At 40.2% G+C, this 14,719-nt stretch overlaps 1 protein-coding gene across 4 annotated transcripts; it reads left to right on the plus strand.

Moving 5' to 3' along the window:
- Positions 1-72: 72 nt before the first annotated feature.
- On the plus strand, positions 73-14,698 carry ptpn6 (protein tyrosine phosphatase non-receptor type 6). Of its 4 annotated transcripts, XM_078790839.1 has the most exons (17): positions 354-597; positions 1,064-1,246; positions 1,358-1,439; positions 3,083-3,205; positions 3,672-3,866; positions 7,740-7,923; positions 9,161-9,277; positions 9,371-9,499; positions 10,954-11,050; positions 11,137-11,216; positions 11,295-11,441; positions 11,529-11,660; positions 11,742-11,896; positions 13,077-13,144; positions 13,228-13,379; positions 13,539-13,603; positions 14,407-14,698. In XM_078790839.1, the coding sequence occupies exons 3-17, from the start codon at positions 1,432-1,434 to the stop codon at positions 14,501-14,503; spliced, it is 1,749 nt and encodes a 582-aa protein (XP_078646965.1). In that variant the 5' UTR covers positions 354-597; positions 1,064-1,246; positions 1,358-1,431; the 3' UTR covers positions 14,504-14,698. The 4 variants fall into 4 exon arrangements, with proteins under 4 accessions (XP_078646962.1, XP_078646964.1, XP_078646965.1 ...); XM_078790836.1 differs by having other exon boundaries at positions 73-597; positions 11,137-11,441; XM_078790838.1 differs by having other exon boundaries at positions 73-597; positions 1,105-1,246; positions 11,137-11,441.
- Positions 14,699-14,719: the final 21 nt, after the last annotated feature.

The raw sequence follows: 14,719 nt of genomic DNA on the forward strand, positions 1-14,719 counted from the left end.
TTACTAACCTTGGACATTTTATTTCCCTAGAGGGTTTCTGTGTGGGGGGCTGCATCTTTCCAAGTCGTTTGTGTGTGTGTGTGTGTGTGTGTGTGTGTGTACGTGATAGGAATAAACGCTCTGTCTCACTTTGGGAGATGTGCTTTGGCGCCACCTGTTGGTGAGCATGTTTACATCCACTGACAGCTCGTCCTTTCCAGACTGTTTTTGGGGTATTACGGTATTACTTATTACTGTCATTGCTTTCGTATGTATCAGATTTTGTTTTTACACCGTTTCATGTTGCAGTCAATATGGGAAGTATGTGTACAAAAAAAGTTCTAGTCATAAAAGTTTTTCTTCTAGGAGTTCCTGTGTGGAATGACCATGTGTCCCAGTACTTTTGACCAGTATTGAGTAAGAGGAAGCTCTGCGGGAGAAAGGAAGAAGCATATTATCTTCCTGTAATTAAGAGAATTGGAGTAAATTACAGGGTGGGAGCCCAACTGCAACAAAAGTGTTGATAACCTGCTAATATAAATGTGGAGTTCTCTGCCCGCAGAAACGTCCAGACTGTTGTTGACCCGCAGGGCGACGAGGAACAACAATGAAGTGTGGGTGAGTTGACAAAGTGGATAAGTTCCTATAAGTTATATTTAGCTTCATTTCTTAATTTCAGTTTGTCTTTTATAGCGAGAGGTCACTATTATCTCTACAACATGTTAGCAAAGCATTGTTAGGATTTGTTTTTTGTTTTGCTACATTTTTAGCATCTAAACATTACGACATATTTCATACAGTTTACGTTAACAATGGAAAACTCAATTTTTTGTGTGTTTGAAATAGCTTTGTTTACACATACAGTACTACTGAGATACAAATAAGGAAGTGTACTTTGACTGTAACCTTTGTGTTCACACTTTAACGGACACATGCACACCTGAAAGCCACAGGGGAAAAAAGTTAACATTTTGTTTATTTAATTTATAACCTCTTTTGAGAATGACTGACTTCTATAATGGCAACTTACATCGAGTTTCATTAAAGATTAATATTTTATTTATTTATTTTCCGACCTTGTCAGCTGTTCTGGTTCCTGTCTTTGCTTTCACTATTTTGTGAAAGGATCAACAAAAAGGAAGGAAGAGTGAGAGAGAAAGAGGAGGAGATAGTGTGAAGAGGTTCAGGGACCAGCCGAGAAGAGGACTTTTGGCTTTTTGCTTTCCTGAGAGTCAAGCACAACCTAAAGCCAGGAAGGAGAGAACGGGTAATTCAATTTATACACCAAAATAAGTCATTCTAGCTTCTTTTTCACAATTCTTAGTGATTGTTTTTGCATGATGACAGCTAATATGATGCTTTCTGTTAAAAAAAAAAGCAGGGGCAAGTAGGAGGTAACTGTTGCCAGCCAGCCAGCCAGCCGGTCTTGTTCGGTTCTGACCCAGACACGTCATGGTTCGGTGAGTGGACGCCCCTTGAGCAAAGATGTCAACTTCTCTGTTTTCATGTATGTATGTTGTGTTCAGGTGCTTCTGTAAAGGCAGCCTTTTCTGAAAACCTTCGTTGCAATGTTTCCGTTCATTTTTAAAAATGTAAGACGCATTTCAGTGTAGTCTCCTCTGTTACGCTAACAACAACAAATCCATAAAAAAAACTTACGGGTGCCTGAGCTTGCTTGTATATAGAGTATTTGTTTTTTGGAAATCTTTAGGGCCCGCTCTCACTGTGCCCGGCTTGGTCGTGATTCCTTCTCCTTCTCCTTACCCTCAAGACTCACACAATGTGCCATCACTTCATCATACAAGACTATTACTGCAATTGTCTTCACTTTTGTGGCCTATTTTGACTTGTTCTCTTTTTTTGGAATTATGCAACGTGGTTGTTGTCATTAACTTATTCAATCCCTTCCATTTTAGGCCATTTTGACTGATTTTTCAAGGCACACAGAATATTGTGTTCTAGGCCAGGGGTCTCCAACCTTTTTTGCACCATGGACCAGTGTGATTTGGGTCTTTTTTTCCACGGACCGGCAATGTGTGGCAGAAAAATACGACAGGGCTAAAAGCAAATGTTAAGTGCAGGGAAAATATAACTCACCCGCTGAATCAGTGGGAGGCCTGAGCTTGTTTCGTTAAGACGAGATGGTCCAATCTAGGTGTGATGGGAGACTGTGAGTCGTTAATAAATTATTTATTACTTCTATGCGGACCTGTATTGGTTCCCTGCCCGGCGGTTGGGGACCCCTGTTCTGGGCTCTATAAACATGGAACCTACCAAAAGAAAGATTAGACTCTTGTCTTTCATCAGGAAAAAGAGGATGTTTTTACCTTTTTCCATTCTTTAGTAATCAGCAGTAGAACATAGGTAAGTTTCAGGGAAATATCAGTTCCCAACAAAAAAAAGATTTGAATTAGACTCTTGTCTCTCATTAGGAAAAAGGGGATGTTTTTACCTTTTTCCATTCTTTAGTAATCAGCAGTAGAACATTGGTAAGTTTCAGGGAAATATCAGTTCCCAACAAAAAAAATGATTTGAATATTAACAAAAATATGTAATTAAATTCAGCCAATCATTATACACTTCATTCCACATTCCAAAAACATACATGTTAAGTTAATTAGCGACTCCAAATTGTCTGTAGGTATGAACGTGAGTGTGAATGGTTGTTTGTCTATATGTGCCCTGTGATTGGCTGACGACCAGTCCAGGGTGTACCTCGCCTTTTGCCCGAAGACAGCTGGGATAGGCTCCAGCACCTTTGTGAGGATAAGCGGTAAAAAATGAATGAATCATTACACACAGAAATCTAATTGGAAATTACATTTATTTGCAAAAGGTACAAACATTAATAATAGATGGACAATGTCAATAAATAGTGACATGTGTGTTATAGTTTTGCCATGCGTTTGGCTGGAGACCAGTCCAGGGTATACCTTGCCCCTCACACAAAATCGGCATAGTGTATAATGTATGGGCACTTTCTGAAAATGAAAGTGACTATGCCTGTACATGCCTGTGCATATATTTCACTCATCAATTGTTTAAAACTGAAAAGATTGGTGGAGACTATTAAGCCAGTGTGTGTCCGTGTGTGCCCATCTAGGTGGTTCCACAGAGACATCACAGGCCTGCAGGCCGAGGACATACTCAAGACTCACGGCATCCACGGCAGCTTCCTGGCCCGACCCAGCAAGAAGAGCGTGGGGGATTTCTCCCTGTCTGTCAGGTAATTTAGTAAAACTGTTATTATATCTTATTACCCCCTACAAGCAGGCAAAATATCAGATAACTGTGATGAAGGATTATTACATTGTTTTAACTGCAGTGGATTATTTCATTTTAATTGTGTTGTTTTTAATTAGCAAGATGATGAAAACTCATCAAAAATGTGTCATTGGATTTTGCATTTATAGCTTTTATGGTATATGATCTCATTCTTTTCAACTATGTGCCCTGTGATTGGCTGGCGACCAGTCCAGGGTGTACACCGCCTTTTGTCCGAAGACAACTGGGATAGGCTCCAGCACGCAGTAGAAAATGAATGAATGAATATACTCCATCAGTGCTAGTGATGCTTCATAATAATATTTCCATAACAATCCAGATTAAGGCATCTTCTACTCATCTATGAGTTGTATGTTATTGTTTATTTTATATTTTTATTGTCACAAGTTATTGTTGTTCCTTGTCAGGGTGGGTGAGCAGGTGACCCACATCCGGATCCAGAACACGGGGGACTACTACGACCTTTACGGCGGTGAAAAGTTTGCCACGCTGTCTGAGCTGGTGGAGTACTACACAGCCGACAATGGCATTTTGCAGGACAAGGACGGCACGGTCATCGAGCTCAGATACCCTCTCAACTGCTCCGACCCCACCACTGAGAGGTTTGGAATACTTTGACCCCTGCTGACAAAATACTACACAATATCTCGGGTTGGGTATAATGCGCGGCCGGAAAATTTAGTGTGATTTTGTGGAAAAACTGTTCGGATTGGTAGAAAATCGATGCATTTATTTAATAATGTCTGATAAAAAGTAGAATAATAAGTGCTGTATTTAAAATTTGTTATATAGTAATACAGTTTCAGCCTGTTCTCATCATAATTTAGTGTCGTTTTGTACAAAAATAATTAAAATGTGTTGGAAAATGTACACAATTATTACTGTATATAATGATAAACCTTTACTTTTAAGAAGGACAATTAAAGGCCATTACGTAAAATTGAATATTACATTATTTTCCATTAATATAGAAATGCTACTGTAAATTTTGTCGGAATTTGAATTTAAAAAGTACTACAATTATCAGACTACATGCTTTCTGTGCTTTTTTTTCCCCAAATGTCAAATGCTATGTTATAACCTCACCCTTAAAGAATAAAATTAACAAGCTTTATTGGGTTTTTTTATAATACAGAAATTAGTTGTTTGTCTGTTGTGACAAAAAAATGTTAAAAAACAAAAAAAAAAAAAATTTAATTAATAGAATTTTTTTAAAAAATAAATATTATGTCCTTACCACAACAAAATACAAAATAATAAAAGTTCTATTTATTGGTACAAAAATACATTCACAAGAATTTTGTATAATTTGGGATGAAAAGTACAAAACGCATTACAATTAATGACTGCTTTTGGTAGGAAATATTTTAAAATTAGCAGCAAATTGACTCAAATTAAATACCAACACTAGACGAAGAAAGGCTACATTACAATAATAATAATAATAATTACAAATCATATACAGTCATATATACATATATGAATGCAGAATTATAATTATTCCTCTTGCAGTGGCGTACGCTTCTACTTGTAGCAACAAGAATCTGTTTTAATTTAATTTGACCTTAAAATAGCTTTCGAAGGGAAGCTATTCAGAAAAAATGAGCAACCCCCCCCCAACCCGCGCCACCCCACCACCACCCGGTCCCAGCTGTCCTTCTCTTTGTCAGTTGTCTAACTTCCCTTTTATCACTGCGGTTGGAAACTTGACGTTTTGACACTCTTGAAAGCGATGGCCAGACCGTCCTTGCTTGTCTTCCTCTTTCGCACACTCCATCATGTCCTCACCATTTGTCTTGTCTTGGAAAAGGTTGTACACACACACACACAAGTAGGCACTTTAAGCGTAATAGTCGCACTTGTGAATGATTCATATGTACACAGTTGTTTCATATCAACATTTGATTCATCACGTATTTAGTCCAAATGCGCATTTAAAATGAGTGTACTTCGAGAACAAGATTGAATACTTCATTAAAGAATAGTGTCGGTGGTGCAGGGGCAGTGGACGTTCTGGTTGAGGGACCCGGGGGGGAGGGGGGGGGTGGCGTTAGGCTGGTTGACAACTAAAAATACTTTGTTCTCTTAAGCCACAAAATCTGTCATCAGAAATTTTCCGACCACAAAACAGGAAGTTGAGCAGAAGAAGAAATCGAGAACTCTGTGTAAAATGATGCCCAACCCAGCTTTGTGTACATTGACTGACACGACGCACCGCTAACGGCCTTTTCATATATTGTGTCCTTTCCTGTTAAATGTCCCCTCGAAGGTAAAACATGTCCATACGATGAAAGCATAACGTCAAGATGCCGTGGGTCCCATGATGAGCTGTGGGTTGTGTCTCTCTTTTTCATTCAGTGTGCCCTTATTGTCGACCTACCCAGTACACTATTGTACCACATTTACACGTGTCACACTACACATTCACACACAAGATACTTCTTGACCTGATTGCATACTCAATTTGCATTATGTGATTATTCCACCAGCAAACACTGTTTTATACCATGTACCTTGTACCCTTCAAGCTTAAAATACCTATTTGAAACAAATCTTAATTAAACGGAAAGTTAATTAATACTTAATTCAAGGTCAATAAATTGTATATTTTCTATAAATTTGAAAAATTTCAATAAATTGTATATTTTCCGGAAATGCTACAATGTGTCAGATAATGAGGTTTGCGCATTTGGAAGTGAGCCCTGAAAGAAGTTTTGGATGGCTCTGCGGGCTCGTTTTTTTTTTCCTGCTTGCACTCAGTAAACATGGACCTACTTATTCGGAGGTCCTCGTAAGTGCTGAGTAGGCCTGCCTAGAAGCGGGAAATCCATGCAAATACAGTAAAGTGTCGTTATATCGATATTCTCGGGAGTCGGAAAAAATACCGATATAACCGGACTATCCATATATCCGATCCTGCGCCGAACTGCATTAAAAGTGAGCAATAATGCACTCGACATTGTTCTATAGTATAGAACAGGGGTCAGCAACCTGCGGCTCCAGAGCCGCATATGGCTCTTCAACCTCTTTATTGTGGCTCCCTTTGCGATGCTTGAATATTTTTAACACCCGAGTGGGGAAAATGCACGTCTTTTGTAATGAGTTTTAAAAAATCCAACTTTGTCTGAGACCATGAATGCATCCTGAGTGAGTTCTGACTGCTATCCAGTTCAGTACATGAAGAAAAACAAGTAATACTTACCTACAAATCTAAAAAATAAATTCGAGATAATTTAAAAACAGCGGCATGGGAACTTGTTTTTACGTTTACAGTAGTTTACACATACATTTATGTAAGTTTATCTCCAAAACTAGCAAGAGTACTCCAACTCGTCTTTTCTTATCTGAACTACTTTGATACCCCCAAATTCCCTCCAATGTTGTTTTAAACATACTATATGTTTTGCGGCTCCAGGCTATTTTTCTTCAGTGGGCATTGGGTAAAATGGCTCTTTTCATAGTAAAGGTTGCCGACCCCTGGTATAGAACAATGTTGAGCAGCTTAAATCAATCTTTGCTTAAGGATTTCAATACCAAAAAAAGAACACAGCGAACGGCTGCTTCCAGTCAACTTTATTTTTCACACTTCCACCACCAGAGCACAGCACACACACCGATTCCCGCACTTCCTGGTTCACAGGTCATGCTCAACCCGCCCCACATAGTTGGCCAAACACATGCCTGCAACAGAACCACGAACGCCAGCATGTACATATGAAAAACAGTGATTATTGCAAGCGATAAAAAGATATCTGAATACAACACAATTAAATACATGTATTTGTACGCATGTGTCTTCGTTGGAATAGGTGTGTATGCTATGTCAGTTGGTTCTTCTGTTGCAGGCATGTGTTTGGCCAGCTATGTGGGGCGGGTTGAGCATGACCTGTGAACCAGGAAGTGCGGGAATCGGTGTGTGTGTGCTGCGCTCTGGCGGTGGAAGTGTGAAAAATAAAGTTGACTGGAAGCAGCCGTTCGCCGTGTTCTTTTTTGGTATTGAAATCCTTAAGCAAAGATTGATTTAAGCTGCTTTTGTATCGATATAAGCAGACCAAATTGGCTGGCGGGAGATGAAAAGGGCATCGTAGTAACCGGATTATCATAATAACCGGGTATCGTACTAATGGAACTAATTATATCATAAAAGACTAGAAATTTGCCGGGAAATGAAAATAGTATCGTAATAAGTAGTAATTCGTTATAACCGATATCGATATAACGAGACTTTACTGTACTGCAGAAAGAGGTGCAGAATCTAGAAGATCTTGAAAGCTTTCTGTGCTTTCTGGTTATTGTGTGTAGCTGCTCTATAGAAGTTGTATTATTTTGGTGTGAATCACAATATGGAGGGAACTATGGCACTTGGCACTATAGCACTTCTTTGATATGAAATTTGAAGTTGATAGTCTAGGTTTTCTTCAAGAATAAACATTCTTAGTGTACAACATTGTCATCAAACTGACTTATTTGTCCAGGTGGTACCACGGTCACCTGTCCGGTCCAAACGCTGAGAAGATGCTGATTGCTCGAGATGAGTCTGGGACCTTCCTGGTCAGAGAGTCGCTGTCTAAGCCCGGAGATTTTGTGCTGTCCTGTCTGACGGATGAACGGACCAAAACGGGAGTGAGGAGAGTGTCCCATATCAAGATCATGTGCCAGGTGTGTTTATTTAGCAACACCAAAAGAGTTATTTAGTTATTTATAAGAGTTATTTATTTAGAGTTATTTCACTTAATTGTAGTCTTTTGACAAGACAATTGACATTTTGAGCCAAATAAATGACCTCGCTTTCTCAAGATTTATATTTTTAAATATTTTTTTTTTTCAAGTTCTTTCAATATGAGTCAAAAAACTGGTACATTACACTAAAAAGGATATATTTATTAGCTGCTCAGGGAGTCAAAAGTCATTTGGCACCATGTTTGTTTGCATACATAAATATTTAGAGTAATTGGATCCAGACCTGACCGTGATACGTGAATTTCTACAAGTAGGATTCAATATTAATAAACAGAATATTTTTGTATTTCGAGCACAGAAAACCTGTTTATAACTCTCTAAATCAGATTTTTACCATTATTAGAGCCCTGTAGACATGAACTAACACCCCTATAGTCCTTGTTACACTGCTTTTATCCTAAATTGGTATGGGATCCTGCACGGACACAAGAAACGGCTGCTGCATCGTAGCAAGCTATGCAGCTAACTAGTTAACTAGTTAACTCCTTCCAATTGACTTACTCTAAACTTAAAGTGGTGATCGAGTGATTAGCACGCAGGCCTCACAGCTAGGAGACCACAGTTCAATTCCACCCTCTGTGTGGAGTTTGCATGCTCCAAATTGTCCAAATTGTGTATGAATGTGAGTGTGAATGGTTGTTTGTCTATACATATGTGCCCTGTGATTGGCTCTGTGATTGACCCCACCCAAAGACAGCTGGGATAGGCTCCAGCACCCCCGCGACCCTCGTGAGGATAAGCGGTAGAAAATGAATGAATGAACAAATAAACTTGAAGTGAAGAATGACAAAGTAAGAAGCCAAAATCTTACCACTTCCACTACGAATAGGAGGAGAACAGACAGGAGAGCTATATTGTGTCTGACCCATGCAGAGTGAAGGTAATCTTGAAGGTAATATAATCTAGTGTCATGTAACATTAATGACCCCTAGTGGCAAGAATATATATCTACAGATAACGCACATGTAACACGTTTTTTCAATATTGTTTGACTAATAATAGTCCTTTGTCAAGCACGAAACAGCAGCCATTTACTAATTCATTCATTTTCCAAAACGTGAGGGAGCGATGTTGGACTTTTTTTCTAGGGAAACAATACCGTCTTATATCCGGGTTCATACTTCATCACTGTACCTGTTGGTGTCTTTGTGTCTAGAATGACCGATATACCGTGGGAGGCTCGGACTTGTTTGACACACTCAGCGACTTGGTGGAGTTCTACAAACGCAAAGGCATCGAGGAAATCTCTGGCAACTGGGTGCATCTCAAACAGGTACGTGTGGCCTTAATGCAGAGTTTAGGATGCAGCTCTTGGATGTTATTATATAGTTGCTGCATACAGTATGTATTGTGTGCATCTTGGCAGCCGTATTACTCAACCAGGGTGAACGCAGCCGACATCGACAGCAGAGTGAAACAACTGGACCAAACCACACAACAGCAGCAGGATACAGAAGGCGGGAAAAGCAAGGCGGGTTTCTGGGAGGAATTTGATGTAAGACACTTCACCCTCACTCACGGTTAAATTTTGTTGATAATGTCTCCATCTGGCGGCACGGCGGTCTAGTGGTTAGCGCGCAGACCTCACAGCTAGGAGACCAGGGTTCAATTACACTTGGGCATCTCTGTGTGGAGTTTGCATGTTCTCCCCGTGCATGCGTGGGTTTTCTCTGGGTACTCCGGTTTCCTCCCACATTCCAAAAACATGCTAGGTTAATTGGCCACTCCAAATTGTCCATAGGTATGAATGTGAGTGTGAATGGTTGTTTGTCTATATGTGCCCTGTGATTGGCTGGCGACCAGTCCAGTGTGTACCCTGCCTCTCGCCCGAAGACAGCTGGGATAGGCTCCAGCACCCCCGCGACCCTCGTGAGGAAAAAGCGGTAGAAAATGAATGAATGAATGAATGAATGTCTCCATCTACCTTTCTACAAACCTCTTCCTGCTGCACAATGCTAGTATGCTGCCATCTGCTGGTGGTGGTGGAATAACATACTCTATTATGATTGATTGAGTACATTATATATTCAAATTCCAAACTAAATAAATGGACGTTGTGTATTTTTAGAAATAGTTTTGAAGTAGTAAATACAATGTATTTGTACTGTCACTTGAATTAAGAGCATAAACTTGTTTATTTAAAAAAATGTGTACCACTTCATAAACAATCACAAAATCCATCCATCCATCCGTTTTTTATGTCGCTTATCCCCATTAGGATTGTGGAGGTATGCTGGAGCCTACCCCGCCTCTCACCCAACGTCAGCTGGGATAGGCTCCAGCATACCTGCGCCCCTCATAGCATAAATGGATGGATAGAATACAAAAATGAAAATATAAAACAAATAATAATATAATACAGGCTGCACACAGGCCACACAGCTAGGAGACCTGAGTTCGATTCCACCCTTGGCCATCTCTGTGTGGAGTTTGCATGTTCTCCCCGTGCATGCGTGGGTTTTCTCCGGGTACTCCGGTTTCCTCCCACATTCCAAAAACATGCTAGGTTAATTGTTGACTCCAAATTGTCCATAGGTATGAATGTGAGTGTGAATGGTTGTTTGTCTATATGTGCCCTGTGATTGGCTGGCCACCAGTCCAGGGTGGACCCCGCCTCTCGCCCGAAGACAGCTGGGATAGGCTCCAGCAACCTCCCGACCCTCGTGCGGATAAGCGGTAGATAATGAATTAATGACATTTCTTCAACTTCATTAACATTCACAAAATCCATTTTCTATGCCGCTTATCCTCATTAGGATTGTGGTAGTATGCTGGAGCCTACCCCGCCTCTTGCCCGAAGTCAGCTGGGATAGGCTCCAGCATACCTGCAACCCTCATGAGCGGCATTGAAAACGGATGGATGGAAACGGCTAAATCTGCACTTCCGTTGTCAAACAAGATGAGTTTTGTTGACATGACATAAACGCTTAATTGGTGACCCCCACCCAGGCTCTTCAAAAGTTGGAGGCAAAGGTCAAAAAGAGTCGAGAGGAAGGTCAGAGACCAGAAAACAAGAGCAAGAACAGATACAAGAACATTCTGCCGTGTAAGTTTTATGCTTTATGTTAAAATCATATACATATGTATTCATTCAACTAATTACTAATCCCAAATTCTCCACTCATTCCGCAGTCAATGACACAAGAGTCACCCTGCAGGACGCTGACCCCAACATCGTGGGTTCAGATTACATCAACGCCAACTATGTGCGGGTATGTCACTTCATGCAAAATGTGAAAAAAACATTTTCATTGTTTTTGTTCATTTATTTTGGGTCCTGTGTACTACAGAACACCTTGATGGAGTCTGAGAATCCTAAAGTTTACATTGCCACTCAAGGTTGCCTGGCAACAACCGTCAACGACTTCTGGCAGATGGTTTGGCAAGAGAACTCCAGGGTTATCGTTATGACGACCAGGGAGGTTGAGAAAGGGCGGGTCGGTATCACAACCAAGCCGTGTCACGACTCCATTTTTCATTTTTTGTGCATTTCATACAGAAACGCATGTTTAACTTTTGCGCAGAATAAATGTGTGCCATACTGGCCCAACGGTGAGACCTCAAAGGAGGTGGGCTCCTATGTGGTGACCTCTACGTTAGAAAGGGAAGCATCAGATTACAAAGTCAGAGTCCTGGAGATTGCTCCTGTAAATAAGGTGGGCCCCTCACAACACTCACCAACTCACTGTGTATTAATTTACAGTAAAAAGATGCTTACATTGTCGCTTCTTCTCCAGCCCAAACAATCCCGCACCGTGTGGCACTACCAGTACCTGAGCTGGCCTGATCACGGCGTCCCCCAAGAGCCGGGCGCCATCCTCAGCTTCCTTACCCAAGTCAACGCCAAACAGGCCGAATATACCGATGCTGGTCCCATGATCATCCACTGCAGGTATACCCTTGTGATTATGGCAAGTGTAATCTTATAAAGTGTTTTTATGTTTCTGAGGGCTTAAATTCTATTTCCAGGATTACGATTAGTAGTAACAAAAGGTTTTGGAGTCAACTTGGAGTTTATCCTTTTGGAATGTTTTGGAATGTGCTTGTGACCTGAGGTAGTAGGTTTGTTTGTTACATGATTGTTGCACTCTTAGATACGTGTTTAGGAATCTATGTTGCGCAACCTTTAACCAAAATAACCTTTACTTAAGACGTTTATCCGCCAGTGATTGTCGATAAGATCCAATCATAGAGATCAGTAAATTGTGCCAAGTGATAATTATTTGTATGTTAAGTTAGTAGTATGTTGAGTTGGTAGTATTTATTCATTCATTCATTCATTTTCTACCGCTTATCCTCACGAGGATCAGGGGGTTGCTGGAGCCTATGCCAGCTGTCTTCGGGTGAGAGGCGGGGTACACCCTGGACTGGTGGCCAGCCAATCACAGGGCACATATAGACAAACAACCATTCACACTCACATTCATACCTATGGACAATTTGGAGTCGCCAATTAACCTAGCATGTTTTTGGAACGCGGGAGAAAACCCACGCATGCACGGGGAGAACATGCAAACTCCACACAGAGATGGCCGAGGGTGGAATTGAACTTGGGTCTTCTAGCTGTGAGGCCTGCGTGCCAACCACTTGCACTCCGTGCAGCCGGTAGTATTTATATTGGACTTCATTTCTTTAATGGATGTAATTTGGTGAAAAAAATATTGCCCCAGCGCTTTTTTTTCAGTTTTTGTAGTATTATTATTTGTGGTCCAACATTCCAAAAAACATGCATATTAGGTTAATTGGTGACTCCAAATTGTCCATAGGTATGAATGTGAATGTTTTTTTGTCTATATGTGCCCTGCTATTGGCTGGCAACCAGTCCAAAGACAGCTGGGATAGGCTCCAGCATGCCCCCGCAACCCTAGTGAGGATAAGCGGAGTAGAAGATTTATGGATGTGTGTTGAGGTGCAAATGGAATGCATTACTTGTTTGCCACCAGTAGAGGCACTATTGATTCATACTAGTTTATCCTAATTGAGCAATTCATGGATTCACCAATGGTTAATATTCCCAACCAAATTATGTGTCCACTTTCTGCAGTGATGTTTTATGTTATGTGTGTGTGCAGTGCTGGGATCGGTCGGACAGGCACCATCGTGGTGATTGACATGATCATTGAGACCATTGACACCATAGGTAAATAAAAAAAAAAAAAAGAAGAATCCCCGCTTGAATTGGCTGGACTAACTCCTCCTCTTCCGATGATGTCCTCCCTGCAGGTCTAAACTGTGACATCGACATCTCCAAGTACATTCAGATGGTGCGGGAGCAGCGCTCTGGCATGGTGCAAACCGAGGCCCAGTACAGATTCATCTACCTGGCCGTTTCTGAGTACATCCAGACCACCAAAGCCAAAGATGGCGCCTCCATGGTCAATGCAAACTCTTTCCATTTGTCTTAGCTTAGTAGTCAGCAAATACCATAATGTATGTCAACAAACTCCTTATCAACACATGAACCTTCACCCACCTGGTGCAGCTAGACGGACTTAACCGTTTCTCAACCATTTGTCACTTTGTGTCTTCTGCAGGAAGCCGAGACAGAGTATGAAAATTTACAAATCAAACACATGCCGCCCAGCAGGAACGCCACAAAGTGAGTGATTACACTACCATATTAAGCACTGTAACCAACAAAAAAACATGCACGTGATGGCAAAATACATAAAATAGTCAAATGAAAAAAATCTAGCAGAGAACATTTTTAAGATTAAAATATCAAATTGTAAATTTGCTGATATAGTTAATCTTCAAACAGCTAAAATAATGCATAAGGCTAAAAATAACCAATTCGCTAAAAAGGTCATCCAATACTTCTCTACAAGAGAGGAGAAATATGATCTCAGGGAAGAACTACATTTGAAACACTTATATGCTAGGACTACGTTAAAAAGCCATCGCATTTCAGTATGTGGAATCAAACTATGGAATGGATTGAGTAAGACCCTCAAACAATGCACAACGAAGAGCCAATTCAAGAAACAATACAAGCAGTTGATGTTTGCTAAATACAAGGATGAAGAGTCTTGAACCAGTCATGATGTGCTATACATATCACTATATTGACACTTACTATGGTACACATTATGTCATTGGATGCTCATATCACCTCGTACTTCGGTACGTAACAAAAATTAAAAAATGTGAAAAAAAATTATATATATATTAGGAAAGCAGGAAGTGAACAAATGTAACAGTTACTGATTGTAAAAGTACCAGATGGAGGGGTAGGATTTAATAAGCTTTGCTTCTTCCTACTCCTTTTGGACATGATTATTGGAACTTTTGGAACTGATTATGTGATCACTCAATTGTAATCTGATGCATGTTCAAATGAAATAAAACCATTACCATAAATATAGGTTTTTACATTTTAATATTGATATTTTGCCATTGCAGAAACAAGGAGGATGTGTACGAGAACGTGAGCAAAGCAAAGAAAGACAAGAAGAAGGCAAAATCAGACAAGAAGAGTGGCTCGTTAAAGAAGAAATAATAACAGGAGTATATTATTAAGTCATGATGTGTTATTTATGTTGGACCATTTTGCCTCCTCTCACTCTTTAACAAACCTTTAACAAAACATGAAGGTGAATGGTTAAGTCAAGTAACACAGTATGAATTTATACACATATGAATAAATAGTCGTGATAAACACAAAAAATATTTGGATGTTTGATTAAATCATTAGTATTATCTCTAAGATGGGGGG

This window comes from Doryrhamphus excisus, linkage group LG5, assembly GCF_037039965.1.
Source record: "Doryrhamphus excisus strain RoL-2023G ecotype Guam linkage group LG5, RoL_Dexc_Guam_v1.1, whole genome shotgun sequence".
Lineage (NCBI taxonomy): Eukaryota > Metazoa > Chordata > Actinopteri > Syngnathiformes > Syngnathidae > Doryrhamphus > Doryrhamphus excisus.

Excerpts from the sequence above, each read along its gene's own strand:
- ptpn6 (XM_078790836.1), top strand. Across the intron at positions 7,924-9,160 it reads ATATCAAGATCATGTGCCAG|AATGACCGATATACCGTGGG; the intron begins GTGTGTTTATTT and ends CTTTGTGTCTAG. Across the intron at positions 9,278-9,370 it reads ACTGGGTGCATCTCAAACAG|CCGTATTACTCAACCAGGGT; the intron begins GTACGTGTGGCC and ends GCATCTTGGCAG.